Genomic DNA, 19,930 nt, shown 5'->3' with positions numbered 1-19,930 from the left:
AAAAAAAAAAAAAAAAGCCTCCGATATCGAATTTTCTTGTTTTTGCCTTCTTCTCCGTCTTCTTCTGTCTGTCGGAATGACAAAACCGGAGCTAAGGAGCCGTGTTTCAATCCGACTAGTGGAAGAGAGACTCTATGTTTGAAAACCCGAGTAAGTAAACTACATTGCTCTGTCTCAATCTTCTTCTGGGGTTTTACTTTTGATCTGAGATAGGAAACTTGTTCAACTTAATCTTTCCAATCAATTTCATCTCCTTCACTTGCATCAATTTTTTAGGGTTCATCAGAGAGAGGTCCATAATCACCGATCTCTCTCTCTCTCCCCGAAGCTGACACTATATTGTCTCTAGTGTTTCTGGCTTTCTATGAAGTTTCCGGTGGACCTTTTGGTCTGGATGATTCTGTGAAATCAGGTGGTGGTCCTCTCTTATCTCTGCTTTAGGGTTCTTGATTTCCCCTCTGTTTGGATCTCTTCAGCATTTTTTTGTCCGTTTTGGGGATTCCAAGATGGGTTTTGGAAATGGTTTAGTGGTGTTAGGCATTACATTCTCTCTCACTTATTTTGATAAAACTATAGAGGATTTGCTGCTGCATATTGTTGGCTTGTGCTGGCAGTTTCTTTTTTTCGCTATGTCCCTTTCGTTGTAATGGCTTTACTTGCGGTGGTTCAGGCCTAAGCGTTGGCTGTTTTGTGGGTACTCGAGAGTTTGATTAGTTGAAGAGGGTCTTTTAATACCATGTTTTGGAATCTGTAACTATTGGGACAAAACTAGTACCCTTGCAGGAGAGTTTAAAGAGTCCCGGAAAGGCTTTGTTTTTTTTGGAGCGGTTTTGTTCGTCATGTGGTCCTATTTGATTCCCCTCATGCCAGGTAGTAGGGACTGGATCTTTAAGCTCATCCTCTTCCGGATAGTGGAGAGATACGTATTTTTCCTGAGGTTGGGATGCTCATTTGGAGGTGTTTGGCTCAAGGGATGGATACAAAATAACTGCTGCTGCAATGTCTAATCTTAGATTGTTTGAACCCAAAGGTTAGTAGTCACTTTTTCTCCAAAAGTGTTTTTTGGGTTATGAATGATGCCCGTGAATAACTTGGTTTAACATACTTTGTGTGTTGCAGGTCAAAGTATGGGACACCAACGCTCAGTATTCTGTGCTCAGCTACAGGAATCATCATATTCCTCTCTACTGGATGAGCTTCCAAGAGATCATTGAGTTTCTGAATTTCTTCGTACGCGCATCAGGAATGCTTCTGGAACTCGCAGCCTTTTGTCAAACATAGGGATTAGGCTACTGGATCTCCACCCACTCCTTATTGAGTTCCCGAGAACTCATTTGGATTTTCAAATGTCTGTGCCTGCCTCCTTCTTTGCATTTCATTCTTGGTGATGGTTTTTGCCGCTTCAAAGACATTTCTTATCAGTGGCGCGGTTATCAGTCTGCCTGTACCCGTTCTTAACACACTTGCAAACGAGAAACGATGGGCGTGATTTATCCGGGAGGAAAACAAGACCAGTTTCAGGAGATACATTAGAGTCACAGTTGAATTTGATATCCAAGAATGCGGAGAACAAGTCTTTTTAAGTTTATTTGCATTTGATATCTTCTCTGCTGTTTGAAACAGCCTGTTTCTCATCTTTTGATCATTGGATCTCTTTCTCTGGCTTGGAGCCTTGGAGACATGTACCATGTAGTTAGTTAATCCAAGAATGCGGTATGAGAATATATGTGGTTAATGTTTCTGCGACTTTGGATTACCAACTTAAGCCAAAGCCTAACTTAAACCACTAATGGCTACATAGATGATCACTCATTATTTGCTCGTTATTATGTAAATGAATGTGTAACTCGAAACATCAAAGCAAGGATAAACTGCAGTGTCATAAGAATCCTGAGGTCTTCTTTGATCTCATATGGTGCTACGACATTGTGAATGACAAGCCGAACTTGGGACTCGTTGTCCATTGTCTCCCTTTAAATTTTATATTTCGACTACTAAAATAATACGAAAGCAAAATTCAGATAATTGAATTAACCTGAATTATTTATTCCCGCCAGTGATGTTCCCCCCAATCTCATCACTCATCAGTAAAAATAAAGAAGCTTGGAGGGAAGAAAATGAGAAAGCAATAATAAAAAAATAAAAAAAGAAAAAAAAAAGAAAAGAAACGCAATGTTCGTCGGCGACGACGACTCAGTTCAGATTGTTCGACTTCTCGACCAGACGCTTACTTCCATTGATGGCGTTGCAGTCCGCGAGGCAACGGAGGCTCTGGATCGACTTTCTACGGAGCTCCCTCACTTCCCTTATCGTCTTCTCTCCATCGCTTCCGGTAACCTTTTTTTTGTTGTCTTCTAATTCACTTTATTCCGAAGCATTGACTTCTGACGAAGAGATGCAATTTTGATTTCCTCGAACCAAATTAAACAATTAGCGTTACGAAATTTGTTGACTTCACTGTGGTAACGATTTCATGAAATTTGTTAAGATTTATGATTTTCTGAGTTAAGAACCAAAGTCCAATCCTTTTATTCTTGTTTGCTATACTTCTAATTGAATTCTGCAATCTAAACAACGCTCTCTGCTGATTGGCTTCATTTTTATCCTTTGTGTCCATGAGTTTTGCATAAGATCTCCTAATTGAGCGGCCCTTTTGGGCTGTAGCTTATATTTCGTGTGTGTGTGTGTGTGTGTGTGCTGGAGTTTGATATTCGTGGAGGTAGTTTCTTGAAGAGTATTGAATCCTTAGCAATATTTTGATTCCGTTGATACAAAAACTCATACATGATTGAATATATTCTGCTGAGTCTTTTGGTTCTATCAATCGCTGTTGATTGACAGGAGGTGAAAATCCCAGCCAGAGAGTTGCCGCGGCAACATATCTGAAGAATTTTACCAGACGGAACACGGGGATTGAAGGGACGATCTCTGAAGTCAGCAAGGAGTTTAAGGATCAGCTTCTCCTAGCTTTGCTTCATGCACAGCCTGCTGTTCTTAAAGTTTTACTTGAACTGGTAGGCATATTTAACAAGCTTATCTTCATCTAGTTGTTGCAAATCTTATTGTAACTCATTATTCCTGTAAAATTTTTAGTTTAATTTTGTGCACACCTTCATTTTACTTCACTTGTGGCCAGCTCCACATTGTTGTTGTGTCAGAATTTGTGAAGAAAAATGCATGGCCTGAACTTGTACCGGAGCTGCGGTCTGCTATCGAGAAGAGCAGCTTAATTAGCAGTTCAAACTCTAGCTGGAGTACTGTTAATGCTCTGATGATATTGCTTACAGTTGTAAAGCCTTTTCAGGTATTTGTTACATTCTCTTTCGTAAGAAAAGTTATATTAATGAAGTGATGGCGTTAAACTTAGATTTTTATCTCTCTATCTCTCTCTTCCATCAGCTCTCCTATATTGCATCCCGTGTTAAATATATTATGGTTTAGCATCCCTTGTTTTGGTTGTGAGCTTTTGTTGCTTCTGGCTGCAATATCTAAGAGTATGAACTACTGCAAAATCTGAAAACATGTGTGTTTTGAAGTGGTAGTCCTCTGTTTTGAACCTGGTCCTGTGTGGTCTATTTGAATGAGCGTGGCTTATTTTTGTGTGTTTGCTTTGTAGTACTTCCTGCAACCAAAACTTGCAAAGGAGCCAGTACCACAACAGCTGGAGAGTATCACGAAAGAAATTCTTGTACCCTTGGTGTCAGTATTTCATCATCTCACTGAAAAGGTTATCCTTTTCTCTTAGTGTTTTCTTTTTCTTCATCTGCTCACAACTTTATGTAAGATATATCTGCTCTTTGGATCTCAATGAGTATTCATATCTGGTAAAATTCTGAAGCAGGCTTTGACTACACATGGATGGGGTGAACTGGAGTTGGAAAAGACACTCCACATTATCTGCAAATGCATATACTTTTCAGTAAGTCATACCGTCAGTTTATATTTCAGACAGACGAAGTTTCCAGAACTGTTGTTGCATGTCTGGGTGATTGAAATTTGCCTCTGATTATTAAACGTAATTTATCAAATCATTTCATCTTCATGTTGTACTGTGAATTTTGTTGTTAAGGGTGTTTTGTGTTGTAGGTGAAGTCCCATATGCCATCTGATTTGTCCCCTCTGCTTGGTTCCTTCTGTCGAGATATGATTAGAATTCTGGACTCCTTGAGTTTTGACTGGAGTGTTTCTCGTTCAGATGGGTACTTGATAAGGTCGAAAGCTGGAAAAAGAAGTTTGCTCCTCTTTGGCACACTTGTCAGCAGACATAGAAAATATTCTGACAAGTATGTAAACACCTTAAAATCTTCTTAGCAATGCAGCATTCCCAATGCTTATTTCACACGCCTATTATATCTGATTTATGCAGATTGGTGCCGGAGATAGTAAATTGCTCAATGAAGATTGTGAAACATAGTTCACACATCAGTGTATGTATTTTTAGCAAAATTTGTTACTACAAAAATTGCTTTTTCTCATCAAATGTTACTATCTTATTAATCTAATGTATGAGTGCCTACTATCATGTGCAGAAGCTCGGATGCCTAACTGAGAGAATTATCTCACTTGCTTTTGATGTAATTTCACGCGTCATGGAAATTGGCCCTGTAAGTTGTTAGAATGTTTACAACAAATCTAAATAGATTTATCAATTTTCTATGAAAGTAAATATAATTGGTACCTTCAAAATAGGGATGGAGATTACTTTCACCCCATTTTACTTTTTTGTTGGACTCAGCGATCTTTCCAGCCCTGGTGCTGAATGAGAGGGTAAGCTTTTGTCGTAATCTGTGTTGCAAGCATTTCTTACTACCATTATTTCAAAATATTTACTGGTCTTACCGGGTTGTTTTTTGCAAGTAGGACATATCTGAGTGGGAAGAAGATGCAGATGAATTCATAAGGAAAAACCTTCCATCTGAGCTAGTATGAAGATTTATCTCTCTTTCTCTCTAGACGAATTATCTCTATCGTCCAGAAGCTAGGAAACAATATTATTTTTGTTTGGCAGGAAGAAATTTCTGGGTGGAGGGAGGACATGTTTACAGCCAGGAAAAGTGCTATGAATTTGCTTGGTGTCATTGCCATGTCAAAGGTGAAGAAACACCTTATAGGTTATGATCTATTTCATCAACCTATTTCAGCTACTCGTTCATAGGTTCTTATAGGTTATGATTTAATTCTTATAGGGACCACCTGTATCTACTACAAATAAAGCTTCCTCAGCTGCATGTAAGCGGAAGAAAGGTGAAAAGAGCAGAAGAAATAACCAAAGATGCATGGGAGATCTACTGGTGTTTCCATTTTTGTCAAAATTTCCTGTGCCTTCGAAAAGTTACATACTGGATGCTAGTACTTCAGCAGCGTGAGTTCCTATACATATTCATGACTTCTAATTCTAACTCCTTGAAATTCTTGGCAGATGTCTAAACCAAATAAAAAATGCTTTTGCAAGCTCTGAGCAATGGTACATGTTTGTCTGGCGCAGTGAGTAACGTTAAATTATGCTAGTATTAGAAAATATGTTCTTTTAGTGGAACTTTAAAAACTCGTGTTGCAAGTTGGTCTTCCATAATCCCATGTTTCCCAAGCTCGTCATCAACTTCTTGTTGATATTTTTTCAGTAGACTGAATATGTATTAAATTCTCTGTTATCTTCTTTGCTAGACTTCTCAGAGAACTGTTCATCATTTTGAACATGTAATATCGGGTTGGAGTGCTTTGTGTTTACTGCTCTCTTTCACTTTAATATTTTCTTGTTTCATTCCCTTTTAATTTGTGATTAAACTGACTTTGTTGCTATGTTGACATGTCAGCTATTTTGGTGTTCTAATGGCATATGGTAGCCTGCAAGAGGTGAGCAAGTCTGGTTCTCTTTGTTTTGGAGTTGTGCATCTACTGATATAGTGCATAGAATTACAATGGCTCCCTTTTTCCGACAGTTTATCCAAGAACAAAATCCTGAGTATGTGGCATCTTTTGTCCGTACCCGTGTGCTACCGATTTATTCTACACCTGATTGCACACCTTACTTGGTTGCATCTGCAAATTGGGTACTTGGAGAGCTTGCGTCCTGCCTACCTGAGGTGTAATTTTTACTTGTTCTTCTTGATGCTGTAAATTTTACTTTTTATTTATGCAAACCATTTGCTGGAAGATGATATACTTTTAGTCACTGATTAAAATTTGTAATGTTTTACTTCCAGTGATTACATATTTGATTAATTGCTTTATGTATTCAGGTGATGAATGCAGATATTTTTTCTTCCCTACTGAAGGCATTAGCAATGCCAGATCAGGTGGAGACCTCTTGTTACCCAGTGCGTGTTTCAGCTGCTGGTGGAATAGGTTCACTACTCGAAGTAAGTCAGCACATACATTAACAATGGCACTTGTAGCTTAAAGTGATGGCTTGTCATATCTAACTCAAAGACTATGTTTGTACTCTTCAGAATGAGTACCAACCACCTGAATGGTTGCCGCTTCTTCAGATTATTATTGGTAGGATTGGTAGTGAGGAGGACGAGGATGGCATTTTGTTTCAGCTTCTCAGATCTGTGATCGAGTCAGGAAGTCAAGCTATTGCCACACATATTCCGTACATTGTCTCTTCGCTAGTTAGTAATTTGTTGACGTTTATGCATCCTAGTGAAGATCCATGGTCTCAGGTATATATAACTTCTGCTTTCCTGCTTTCTTAATATTTTTGCTAATATCTGAAGCTGAAGGTAACAGAATGTATTCTTTGTGATTCGAAGTAAAAAAATTGACACATTCTGCTAATATTTATCACGCACATGAAACCCTGGACTCTACCAAAATATTTGTAGAATTCCTGTTGTTCCTGGTCTAGTAATTGTGAACTTTGGACTATATTTAGTGGACATTGCAAGTCAGTTCAACCTATTTTTTTTTTTCTTCATTTTTTTAGGCTATTCTAGGTGGCCTTGAGACATTAGCAGCAATGGCTCAGACTTATGAGAGCTCTAAGCCTGAAGCGAATGAGGAGAACAATCAGGCGACTGAAATATGGCTAAATGGTCAAGGCACCATCAGCAAAGCTTTGTCAGAACTTTTACAGCACGCATGGCTGGTAGTTAAATTTACTCTAATCCCTTTGCGTTATCTATAAACATTATGATTCCTCCGTGTACTTGAAATTATAGAAATTAAAACACGGTTCTAATTTTAAGATACTGCTCTACCTTTTATCTTTGCATGGTTCAGACAACAGATGTGCCTCCGACTTCATGCATAGATCATTTTTCGACGATGTTGCGGTTCATTGTGATTGCTTCTACTAATTGCAATGTATTCGTGGAGCTCAGATTAACTGAATTACTCATAGTTTGGGCCGATATTCTTGCTAGCTGGAACGGTTGGGAAGAGTCGGAGGACTTATCCATTTTTGACTGCATAGAAGAAGTTGTGGGTATAAACAACAAGTATGGTTTTAGGAGTTTCCTTTTCAGAGATTTGCCCTCCCCTCCAGCCATGCCAGTCCGTCCACAATCTGTTGTTGAATGCATTGGTTCATTTGTCAGAAAAGCCATACTTGAGTACCCGTCTGCCACAAGGAGGGCGTGTTCTTGTGTCCACACGTTATTACATGTACCAGACTACTCATCTGACATCGAAGGGGTGGGAAAATCACTGGCAATGGTCTTCAGTGACGCAGCCTTTTCTCATTTTTTAGGATTGCGTGAGAAACCTTGTACTTTGTGGAGGCCTCTATTACTGGCGGTATCATCATGCTATATCTCCTATTCCGATATTGTGGAAAGCACTTTAGAGAAAGTGATATCTGGAGGATTCGAGCTATGGGCATCTTCATTGGCATCATCGCTTAAATTTGATGCGACTCCAGCATTGGCATCGGAAGTAAAACTATATGGTGAGTAGATAAAACTAATGTGCTGATGATTCAGAATTATTAAACTTACAGTTACAGTTCACAAGTTAGATCTTAGAAGGTTTTATTGTGTATATAGTAGCTTTTTTTAATCATAAATACATTAGCATGGACTAACAAACCACTTGTCTTCAGTGATGACGCTAGTAAAGGTGATCGAGCAGATTTTAGATGTAAAGCATGGGAATGCAACTGATGATTTGACAAGGAAGTGCTTTGTTTCATTGATGGAGGCTTCTCAGAGGCTAAAGGAAGTGAACGAAGAAATAGACGATGATGAAGATGATGGAGAACCCGGGGAAGAAGAGACAGAATCTGAAGAAACTGATTCATATGACGAGGTTTGATTTGTTTTCTAGTACATTCAAAGTATGTTTCATAATTTCTCGTTAGCACTAGTATAAGAATATAAACTTAGATAAGCAATCAATTTGCTGGTCCAGTTGCAAAGTAGTTTATAAACGGCTAGTTTCAAGAAACAACATTAGATCTTCTAATGATTTGTTTTTTTCTTTCCCAAATAAGCTGTTTCATCTTGTGTTCTTTTGTTGAACAGGATTCCGAGAGCGATGATGAGTGTGAAGAAACGGAGGAAGAATTTCTGGAAAGGTATGCTAAAGCTGCAGCAGAATTGGAGGATAGTGAAGTAGCCGAAGAGGCTGATGAAGAAGATGATGAACATGAGATTGATTTGGGTAAGTATGCTCTTCACAACAAGATAAGAAACAACGTTTTGCTTTGCTTAATGCTCTTTGAGTAATTGATTTTGCAGGTTCTCTGAATGAGATTGATCCGCAGAAACTGGTTTTATCATTAATGGAGAAGCATCACGAGAAAGTAATCAAACTTGTACCCTCTGAAGTCATCTCAGCCTTTGTCAATTCTTTTCCTGTCTACACAAGTCTCTTCTCTAAGTGCCTCTAAACATTAAATTAAACAAGAGTTTTCTCTTTCTACAATTTTTGATGCGGGTGTTTGTTCATGATGTGTTTACAAATTCTGAGTCAGTTTCGTGTTCCATATTTTAACGAAACTTTTGAGGCATTTGAGGAATTTTAAAAGTTTTCTGATCAAAATGTATCTGATGGGTCTCTCGATAGACTTATTAGACATGGAAAAAACTATTTTATCTGTATGAGTAATTAGAGATATTTTTTTGGTAAGAAATTTCAAATTTGTATAACTGATACGAATTTTCAATATTGTTCACTTATTTTTGTTTTAGTGGTATGCACTTAATATGGATTTTACATATGTGGATAATGTAGGCCATATAAATCTAGGCAAACAAACGACCTTTTTATTTACCGTTTCTGGTAAGGGATCTTGCAAACCATTGGCTATAAACCCACCTGTAAAGGTCAGTTTCAAGGGTATTATCGACTTAAGCATCACTTTAGATTCTTCGATCGAAAACGCTGCGTATTGCAAACAAAACACAGTGGAATCGGTCGTTTGCGCGTCTTCTGGGTTTCTCTCTGTCTTTTCCATTTCTTTTTTTTCCTGACTCAGCGAATCTGCTTCTTCGTTTCTCTCTTCTTCACTCATCTCAGTGTTAGGGTTACGATTCAGCAGAGCATTATCTCACAACTATTTCGGCTGAACTCGCTCTCCCAACCTCTCTCTCTCTTTTTCTCGGTTACTCTACCTCTTTGTCGGTACCCCAAATTTTCTCCATTCGAAGAACTTTTTAGGTCAAGTATGACTTGATTCTGCCTAATTTCTGGTATCGTTATCAAATTTGTCTGCTTTTCTATCTGGGATTTGTTCTTTATTTTTTTTCTTATAAGCGTATTTGATTTCGTTTCTTAGCTTCACGTCGATGTAAGCTCTTATGCATATATGGTTGCTTTGCATTCTTAGCTGTTAGAGGTTTTTCATCGCTGTTCTTTGTTCTTTTATTTTACTGTAATTAGGGTTTCTCTGTGTACATTTAAAGCTCTCTTTTTTTTTTTTTTTCAAGTGACCACCTTTGAGTGTTGTTTAGAATTGATTAGTGGAGAGCTTTCGCGTGAACTTTTGTATTGCAAGAGAGTCTCAGATTTATCTGATATTTGCTTTGTTTCTCTCTATTCCGGGATTTATATCTTCACTGAGAAATCTGTTTTTTTTTTAGGCTTGTTTAGTTGATTTCTTCTAGTTTAATTGATTCTTCGTTGAACAATGGTCATGAAAGTCCCATGTTTATTCAAACTCATCAGATAAATTGAAGCAATGTATACCGAGGGAGCCCCTGATTCTTTCATTGACCAGAGCATGTATTACCCCGCTTATTACTGTTCAGGTTGATACCTCTGCTTCACGAAATTTACTTATCATTCTTGTTTTCAAGGTTGCAAATTCCCTTATTTTCTGGATTTTTTTTCTTACAGGTTATGATTCATCTGTCGAATGGGAGAACCATCAGGTTGTTGCTGGTGTAGATGGTTCAGAGGTCCAATACACGGTGCGTCACAATCTTCATTCACATAAACGTGCTGTTTTGTTTTGTTTTGTTTATCGTCTTACCTAGCTAACATTCTAATCTTGCGTCTTCAGGGTGGGCAAAATGAAAATTCTCCCTATATATGCTATACACCAAGTTATGGATATGCACAGTCTCCTTACAATCCCTACAATCCTTACATACCAGGCGCTTCAATAGGCGTTGACTCTTCGTTTGTTGGATTCCAGCAGTATTACTCCAGCGCCCCGTATGAGAATGCTGCATCGTCGCCTACTTATGTTCCATATGTTATTCAGCCTGATTTTGTCACGAATAGTTCAACGGACTCTTTGGTAGCGACTGATGTAGCCAATGGTGGTCAATCTGATATAAGAGGATCCAGACAGAGAGATGGTTCAGCAATTTCCGGGTTCCCAAAAGATGCTCCAAAATCTTCAACAGTGAATTCTTTGGGTAGGACCTCTGAGAAACTAAGGTCTAGCACTGGACAGAATCAACAGTCAGGAGTCTCCAAGTATGTTTCAGCTCCGGCTCCTGCACATTCTCTTCAGGTGATTTCTCGTATAAAATATTTCGTGATTCTGTTTTCCTTTGAATATTGGGTGTGCTTATGCATTACAAGGAGTGTTTTGTTGATATTACAGTGCTATCTTAGTCATTCATTTCTATGTTGAGTCTGAAGTCTGTGTGTTTTTGCAGGGCAAAACTGCTTCCGTTGACAGTGTTTCCAGCAGCAGACGCTTGTCTTATGGGCAGTTAGACATTGCTAATGGGTTTTCATCCGTTGCCTCAAATAGTTACAAACCTCGTTCCAAGATGTATGATGGCGTAGGTGATAACGACCTCACTCGAAGCCCAGATACGAGCGAACATTATCGAGGTTCAAGAACGAGAAGATCAAGAAATCAGTTTGTTGTCAAAGCTTATACAACCAAAGCTGGAAATGCTGATGCAGAAGGAAACATTGTGATAAATCCTGATCAATATAATAAAGGAGATATCAGAACAGATTACAGCAATGCCAAGTTTTTTGTGATTAAATCGTATAGTGAAGATGATGTTCACAAGAGCATCAAATACGGTGTCTGGTCATCAACATTGCATGGGAACAAGAAATTGCAGAGTGTATATGAAGATGCTCAAAGAATAGCCACTGAGAAGTCTTGTGAATGCCCTATTTTCTTATTCTTCTCTGTGAGTCCATTCTTACCTTTTCTGCCTTGTGCTAATGTGCTTGCATTCATACTTTGTGCTTATGTTGTTCCCCCGCTTTAGGTCAATGCCAGTGGTCTGTTCTGTGGTGTGGCTGAGATGACCGGTCCAGTTTCCTTCAACCGGGACATGGATTTTTGGCAGCAAGACAAATGGAGTGGAAGTTTTCCTGTCAAATGGCACATCATTAAAGATGTTCCTAATAGCTATTTCAGGCACATTATTTTACACAATAACGAGAATAAGCCTGTGACCAACAGCCGAGACACACAAGAGGTAAGTTTTTTTGTTTTTAAATCTTCACACTTCACGTGTAAACCAGATTTTAAGAACTCTGGAATCTCAATCTTATCAACCTCGTTTGTGTGCAGATAATGCTGAAACAAGGTCTCGAGGTGCTAAAACTATTCAAAAATCATGCGGAAAGGACTTCGCTCTTAGATGATTTTATGTACTATGAAAACCGCCAGAGACTCATGCAGGAAGAGAAAGCAAGACTTCCATTCAGGACCTTTCGTAGCCCATTTCCCGTTCCCAAACCGAATATTTCTGACCGAAGCAAGAAAAACTCCAAAGATGTCTTCAAGAAACCTTCAGTAACCTCGGCAGAAACAGAAGTTGTGCAGTTAAAAAACTCAGATGGGGATGAAAAGAGCAATACAGAGGAACCTAGAGAAGATTCTACTCCTTCCACTCTGAAGTTTGGCTCTCTCAACATTAAAACGGCTGCTGGTACCACCTTAAACCCAACCCAAGCCAAGTCTAAACCGGCCTCATCTCTCAGCTCTGACCGCAAGTCAGACTCCTCTGGAGAGGTGACAGGATCTCTGGCTGATGACATCATCAGGGTAGGATCGTTGCCCATTAAAGTGAAGGTATCTGCAGAATCATCCTTGAAGATCGGAGCTGCTGGTACAACTCCCCTCAACTCAAGATCATTTCAGACTTAAACCGGGATTTCGACATTGTCTTTTGTCTAACTTGTTCGAGAAAGAGATTGAGTATGTATAGATAGGTTCTACCTTTTAAAAGGGTCTGATGGGTGGTTTGAGAATCCTTTTTCATCGTTGAAGTTTGGTCAAATGATATGTTTTTAGCGGTTGCATTTTGGTGTGTTGGGTTTAATTACAGAGTTGGTTCCATCTTTTGAGATTATTGATCGGAATTTCTGTGTTTTGTCATGCGAGTGATGTTTCTTCTTCAGCATCAAATACAAAGACACTATTTTCAGTTTCTTCCAAACTCAAAATGATCGTTAAACTTATACACACACTAGATTGTCGTGTCTTCCGTTTGCAAAGGAGAGTTTTGTTATCCTGGAAGTTTTGGGCCGAGGCCCATAGTCTTCTCGAGCGAGTAACCTTTTAACTCATATTTTGACTGAACCGTCTCAATATAAAAGATTTGAAAGCGTGGAAGTAAAAACCCTAATCACCATTTCATCAAACCCTACTGACGACCTCATCGATCGAGATCCTTGTTGAAACAATGACGAAGATTGCCGATCTTCCACGGGATCTGGCTGATGAGGTGCTGACTAGGCTCCCGGTGACATCTCTGAGGGCAATAAGATTTACTTGCAAAAAGTGGAACACTTTAACCAGACGTCGGAGCTTTACAAAGAAGCAAATTGGTTGGGAACAAGCAGAAGCAAAGAAGAAGAAGCAAGAGAAGGACTTTCAGGCGATCATGATTATGCACGACAGGGTTTATCTGATGAGCGTCAATCTATATGGAATTCAAAAAGACGACGACAACAACATTGAGTCATCGATAAAGCGGACAGGTGAACTTATTAGCCTAAACGATGATGATCGAGTAGGTATATCTCAAGTTTATCACTGCGATGGTTTATTGTTATGCATCATCGCCAATGACAACAACAGCACTAGGCTTGTGGTTTGGAACCCTTATTGCGGGCAAACAAGGTTGATCGAACCTAGAGATTCTTACCACGAACGGGACACCTACGCTCTCGGATACGGGATGAAGAGCGACTCAAGTCGAAGCTACAAAATCTTGAGATATCTGGATATTATAGAGCCTCCAATTAGAATCTGTCAGTTTGAAATCTACCATTTTGACTCTAACTCATGGATGGTTATCGAGGATATTCCCGACTGGAATATATCTCATCTTAGCTGTGGAGTGTCACTCAAAGGAAACACTTACTGGTTTGCTCAAGAGAGGATCCTACCACATGAATGGGAGATAGAAGAGATCCCAGGTGAGATCCCAGAGCTACGAGAGATCCCTAGTTTCTTACTATGTTTTGATTTTACAACAGAGAATTTTGGATCACTTCTGCCTCTACCATTTCAGCCTCGTTTGCATGATACTGTAACTCTATCTACTATTAGAGAGGAGAAACTTGCGGTTTTATATTACCAATGGGATATGTCGTGGACAGGGATATGGATTAGTAATAAGATTGAGCCTAACGCAGTGTCGTGGAGCAGCTTGTTCTTACCTATCGGTAGGATTAGACGTTTCGAGCCTATATCTCCGACTTTCTTTGTTGACGAAGAGAAAAAACTCGCGGTGGTTTTTGATAAACGAAAGAGTATACTTAACCCCAATCGCAACACAACTTATATCGTTGGAGAGGATAAATATTGCAAACAAGTGGATCTTGGAGAATCTGTTCATAGCTATTGTTTTCCAGTACTTGTGTGCTCTTATATTCCAAGTTGTGTGCAAATCTAAAGCAACCTGCACCCACCAGGATCGGAGGCAAGAGGAAGAAACCACTCGTGCTTTGTTTTGAGTTCTTCCATTTACAAGACCTAATAATGTGTTTCTTGCTTCTTCTTTCTTTAACTACTCTTGCTTTTTTTTTTTTTTGAACAGAGCACTACTCTTGCTTTGTTTTCTTTTTTTCTGTCAATTGTTCTTTGAACAATATTAGCCAATTCTAAATGTGTTTCTCATCTTTGTTGTGCAATATGGAAGAAGAAATAAGTGGTTTAAATTTTACAAATTTTTATAAGCATATACATTATAGTTTTAATTATACTAGGTTATTAATCCGCGCGGATATGCTTGTATGGATTATCTTGAGAATGTTTTAGACTTAAAAATCACTTAAATAGCTATACAATAACATATAGTATGCAAAAGTATAATAACGTATTGATTTTTTTTTTAACATAAATGTTCATTTATTTATATTAAGCATCATCTATACTATTATTTTTGCAGCAGTTTTTGCTCAAAAATACTTTTTGGAAAGTTTTTACATTTAATGTATTGACTTTAATATTAGTTACCAAAACTTCAAAATTAATTATAGATAAGATTTAGAAAATAAGGAAATCTTTCTACATCATTCAAACATAAATATATGATTCCCTTTCATTTTTATAATAAAAATTTTATTTGAATTTATATTTAAATTATCTTGAATTATTCTGTAATACATTTAGTTAATAAAAATTATGATTTTTTTCTTGTATATGATGTAATACAAAATTTTTAAAACGGACATATATTACTCAATAGATGATTAGAAAAAGGGGCATTCTCAAAAATGCCCCTTTTTCCATATCTCTTTTTAAAAATACCCCTTCATGTTGACCATTTTTAAAACTACCCCTCTTTATATACAAAATGACCAAATTACACTTTTTGAGTGACAGCAAGAATGTACAGTCATCAAAATCAAAAATATTTTCCCGCCAAAATTTTTTTTCCCGCCAAAATCGAAAATTTTTCCCGAAAAAATTATTTTTTCCCGCCAAAAAAAAAAAATTTCCCGCCAAAATCGAAAAATTTTCCCGCCAAAAATATTGAAATTTATACCTTTTAAAAACCTTGTAAATGCTTTTAAAAAACTTTTAAAAGCGTTTACAAGGTTTTTAAAAGGTTTTTAAACACATTGTAAACGCTTTTAAAAACCTTGTAAATGCTTTTAAAAAGCTTGTAAATGCTTTAAAAGGTTTTTAAACACCTTGTAAACGCTTTTAAAAACTTTTTAAAAGCATTTAAAAGGTGTTTAAAAACCTTTTAAAAATTTTATAAAAACTTTTACAAGGTTTTTAAAAACATTGTAAAAGGGTTTAGAAGGTGTTTAAAAACCTTTTAAAAATCCTTTTAAAAACCATTTGAAAACCTTTTAAAAACCTTTTAAAAACCTTTTAAAACCTTTTAAAAACCTTTTAAAAATCTTGTAAAAGCGTTTACAAGTTGTTTAAAAAACCTTTTAAAACTCTTTAAAAAATCTTGTAAAAGCCTTTACAAGGTGTTTATAAGGCTTTTATAAGGTAGAAACCTTATAAAACCTTTTAAAAACCTTGTAAATTTTTTTTGGCGGGAAAAATTTTGGCGGGAAAATTTTTTTTTTTCGAAATTTTTTATCAAAAGTTTTTTCCAAAAATTTTTTTGAAAAATTTTTGGCGGGAAAATATGTCGAAAATTTTTTGGCAGGAAAATTTTGTTTTTCTTTTTATTGAATAAAATAATTTTCATCTAAGGGTAAAATGGTCATTAAAAATTAAAAGAGGGCATAAATAAAAATGGCCAGAAAAGAGGATATTTTTGAAAAGGGGTATATCAAAAGGGGCATTTTTAACAAATTCTCTTAGAAAAATACAGGTACAATATTCCACATCGTCTAAAAAAATTGGACAATGGTTTAAAGTCATACTATAAAAGAGACCAAAATGATTCTGAATACAAATGAGTAGAAAGTTTGATTTATCAGGCATTCAAACTTTAAACAATTTTCTTTGATTTATTCCGGTTCTTTATTTTAAAATTTTTTAAAAGGTTAAATATGAAAAATATTTAAAACTTTTAAAAAGTTATATATGATAAATATTATACCGTAGATACATAATAAATATTAAAAATTAAGATGATATAGTGTGAGTTAAAATATCTCGGGACGGAGTTATATAGCGGGACGAGTTTTATCGATATTTATATAAATTAAAAATTATTATTAATTCGGTATTACACGGGTAAAACATCATTTCATTATTTTGTTAGCACTGTTGGTATCAGAGAATAGATATATCTAATTAAATTGATTAAATAAATATTATGTGAAAAAAAATTATATTGCGGTATTATATGATTTATTTAACAATTATTATATAATTATAACATATTTAACCACCAAATATAACTTATAATTTAAATATTTTAGTTATAAATAATATTGCTCCGCGGTGTACCGCGGGTACTAATCTAGTTTATGTTATGTAAACTGGTGTTGGTGATATCTGATAACATACATCATTTATGTTATATTTTGTGATTTTTTGAGTAATAACTCTTTTTCAATATCTGCTTTCAAACATGTCCTTTCCTAATTTTTTTTCTTTCAAAAATGCTCTAAAAGTCAGAGGCCTAAAAAAATATGTGTTATAAAAGCATACAAAATTACAATGTAAAACCTTATAATTATTTTATAAAACTTTATAAATCTCACACATAAATTATCTTATCATATCTCTACCATTTGTTTATGTTCTTTGGTTTTTTTCATATCTCTACCATTTGTTTATGTTTTTTGGTTTTCAAGTTATTTTTCAATTACTGAATTGATAGTATTGTAATTTTTCACTCTTAAATGATATTTTTTTTTTAATCTCTAGGATAGTAGGATGCCACAAGGTATGTACATATACGCTCGTTATATTTTGAGAATCCTTTTTCATCGTTGAAGTTTGGTCAAATGATTGTTTTTAGCGGTTGCATTTTGGTGTGTTGGGTTTGACTAAAGAGTTGGGCTATCTTAAATGCGTGCGAGTGATGTTTCTTCAGCATCAAATACACCGATGGGATATAACGTGGACAGGGATATGGATTAGTAATAAGATTGAGCCTAACGCAGTGTCGTGGAGCAGCTTGTTCTTACCTATCGATATGGATAGACGACCACTCGAGCGTACATCTGCGACTTTCTTTGTTGACGAAGAGAAAAAACTCGCGGTGGTTTTTGATAAAGGAAAGAGTATACTTAACCCCACTCGCAACACAGCTTATATCGTTGGAGAAGATGGATATTGCAAACAAGTGGATCTTGGAGAATCTGTTCATAAGTATTGTTTTCCACTTGTGTGCTCTTTTGATCCAAGTTGTGTGCAAATCTAAAGCAACCTGCACCACCAGGATCGGAGGCAAGAGGAAGAAACCACTCTTGCTTTGTTTTGAATTCTTCCATTTACAAGACCTAGAATAATGTGTTTCTTGTTTATTTTCTTACTNTTTTTTTTTTTTTTTTTTTTTTTGTCAATTGTTCTTTGAACAATATAATTAGTCAATTCTTAGTGTGTTTCTCATCTTTTGTTGTGCAATATGGAAGAAGAAATAAATGGTTTAAATTTTACAAATTTTTATAAGCATATACATTGTAGTTATAATTATATTTAATTAATTTGTATTATATTTAAATAAGCAGATTTTAATACATGTAGAACAGTACTACGCTGAAGTGTTTATATAGCTCGAATTTATTTTTAAGATCTCATATTTTTTGTATTATGTTAAGTAATCATATACATAATTTTGTATGACTAGAACATGTGGTCTTTAGGAAGGGATTTTTGTCAAATATGCCACATTTTTTTAAAATTTTTTGGAGAATGCCACATTTATTTCATGTTTCTAAAAATACCACATTTTTACTGTTCACATGTGATTAAAAGACGAAAATACCCTTCTATGAAAGAGAGTGATTATCGTGGGCAAGATCTGATGGACAAGTTATTAGAGGAAATTATAGACTTGTCCACGAATTTTATTTTTACAACTTGTCTACGAGAATTATATTAACGAAGTTGTCCACGAGTTCAAATTAGTTATCCATATTATTAAAGATAAGTTGTCTATGAAAGATAATTAGACAAAAATGGTAAAGTAGTCTAGATGGTGGACCAAAAGATGTCGATGATGATAAACGAAAAGAGGATGATAGACCAAAAGAGGATGATGTAGATCAGGGTGGACCAAAAGATGATGTGGAGGTTTGGATTTCTCCATATCATCTTGTCTATCATCCGCATCTTGTCCATCATCCACATCTTGTTTATCATTCGCATATTGTCTATCATCTGCACTTGTTGATCATCAGCATATTGTCCATTATCCACATTTTGTCCCTCATCGTCATCTGGTCTATCATCCACTTGTCCATCATTCGTATCTTGTCTATCAACATCATAGTATTTATCGAGGGACATTTATGTCTTTTCAAGTTAAGGTTGTGGCATTGTAGAAAAGAAAATAAAAAAGTGACATTTTGACTTAAAAAAGTTACTGTTCATGGCATTTTTATTAATTATGTTTTCCGCATGGAGAAGGAAAACATAAATAAACCACCACTCACATATATAAAAGCCACACAAAGATGAAACAAAGAGGATATTTTGTAACGACCATGATATAGGCAAGGCTAAAAATTCCCATCGCATGACTTACATAGCTCATTAGAGGCCTAATGTCTTCCGGTGACACATCTTCCGGCGACACATATCCTTAGACAATCTCCATTCTAATTCTTATAAGCCAAACCAAATGTAAACGAAGCTACCCAAAGATGAAGTACAAGTCGGCCGCGGAACTATACATGTGACTAAGAGTCTAAGGCATTCCCATCAGTCAACCTATCAAAATTGAGATCCTATATTAATTTTATTAATATTTTAATGTAATACTATTATCTAATTTAATTGAGCAATCAAATGATGACAGATCAGTAAGAGAAAGTCTACTAGTGTCTCAATACATCTACTCTGAGACACGAAATCTTTCTTTCTCCTCACTTTTTAATTTTTTATTAAAAATACAGATATTATCGGATGTGGGATGGACTTGCTCTAAGACTAACTTGCCGAAACAGAAAGAAATAAGTATGCGCTGATGAGTAGGGAATGTATGACTAATGAGTATGTTGAATGAATCCTATAAAACTTATTGACTAGGGTTGGGATTGGATGCTTTCAATTATAAAGTTAATTTATATTTAACAATGTGTTGATACTATAACTCTTTTTGTTAACCATGTTCCTAATCTTCAGTGTGTGCAAATGCAAGGAATAATAAATAAATATATTAAAAAACATCCAGTATAAAAGTTGGATTTTCAAAAATATTATTTTTCCTATGTCACTTTTTAAAAGTATCATTTGATGATGATGTCTATTTTTAAAAATATCCATTTTTAATATATAAAATGACAAAATTATAAACTTTAAACCCCAAATACTAAACCCTATCCCTTAAAAACTATATCCTAAATGTAAATGGGGAAACCAAACCTAAAAAAAAAATTCTAAAAATTAATTTAACATAATTACAAAAGAGAGTAAAAATAAAAATGTTCAAAAAAAGTGGCATTTTTGAAAAAGATATCAAAT

General features: G+C 35.9%; 2 protein-coding genes, 1 long non-coding RNA gene and 1 pseudogene across 4 annotated transcripts; all 4 read left to right on the top strand.

Moving 5' to 3' along the window:
• LOC104746079 lies at nt 7–1,755 on the top strand. The gene is made up of 3 exons (XR_760817.2): nt 7–150; nt 277–1,030; nt 1,120–1,755. It is a non-coding gene; the product is annotated as an uncharacterized LOC104746079 (long non-coding RNA).
• On the top strand, nt 2,124–9,092 carry LOC104746078. 2 transcript variants are annotated; one of them, XM_010467475.2, is made up of 21 exons: nt 2,124–2,332; nt 2,842–3,014; nt 3,137–3,304; nt 3,617–3,727; nt 3,842–3,919; nt 4,087–4,283; nt 4,367–4,427; nt 4,530–4,604; nt 4,690–4,767; nt 4,861–4,923; nt 5,009–5,092; nt 5,187–5,362; nt 5,814–5,853; nt 5,940–6,083; nt 6,240–6,359; nt 6,450–6,665; nt 6,929–7,090; nt 7,225–7,891; nt 8,045–8,250; nt 8,466–8,604; nt 8,682–9,092. In XM_010467475.2, the coding sequence occupies exons 1-21, from the start codon at nt 2,173–2,175 to the stop codon at nt 8,831–8,833; spliced, it is 3,270 nt and encodes a 1,089-aa protein (XP_010465777.1). In that variant the 5' UTR covers nt 2,124–2,172; the 3' UTR covers nt 8,834–9,092. The 2 variants fall into 2 exon arrangements, with proteins under 2 accessions (XP_010465777.1, XP_010465778.1); XM_010467476.2 differs by lacking the exon at nt 2,124–2,332 and having other exon boundaries at nt 2,924–3,014; nt 3,159–3,304.
• Nucleotides 9,350–12,748, top strand: LOC104746077 (annotated as a pseudogene).
• Nucleotides 13,042–17,666, top strand: LOC104748263 (F-box protein At3g17320). The gene is made up of 2 exons (XM_010469934.2): nt 13,042–14,062; nt 17,447–17,666. Exons 1-2 carry the CDS (start codon nt 13,056–13,058, stop codon nt 17,664–17,666), a joined length of 1,227 nt encoding a protein of 408 aa, XP_010468236.2. The 5' UTR covers nt 13,042–13,055.

This window comes from Camelina sativa, chromosome 15, assembly GCF_000633955.1.
Source record: "Camelina sativa cultivar DH55 chromosome 15, Cs, whole genome shotgun sequence".
Lineage (NCBI taxonomy): Eukaryota > Viridiplantae > Streptophyta > Magnoliopsida > Brassicales > Brassicaceae > Camelina > Camelina sativa.
The sequence above is the reverse complement of the archived record's forward strand: the minus strand, read 5'-3'. Positions and strand labels throughout refer to the sequence as shown.

Coding starts and splice junctions, on each gene's coding strand:
- LOC104746078 (XM_010467475.2), top strand. CDS start 2,173: ATGTTCGTCGGCGACGACGACTCAGTTCAGATTGTTCGACTTCTCGAC. Junction 4,284..4,366: donor CATAGAAAATATTCTGACAA/GTATGTAAACAC, acceptor TGATTTATGCAG/ATTGGTGCCGGAGATAGTAA. Junction 5,093..5,186: donor GTGTCATTGCCATGTCAAAG/GTGAAGAAACAC, acceptor TAATTCTTATAG/GGACCACCTGTATCTACTAC.
- LOC104748263 (XM_010469934.2), top strand. CDS start 13,056: ATGACGAAGATTGCCGATCTTCCACGGGATCTGGCTGATGAGGTGCTG. Junction 14,063..17,446: donor GGTAGGATTAGACGTTTCGA/GCCTATATCTCC, acceptor CGATATGGATAG/ACGACCACTCGAGCGTACAT.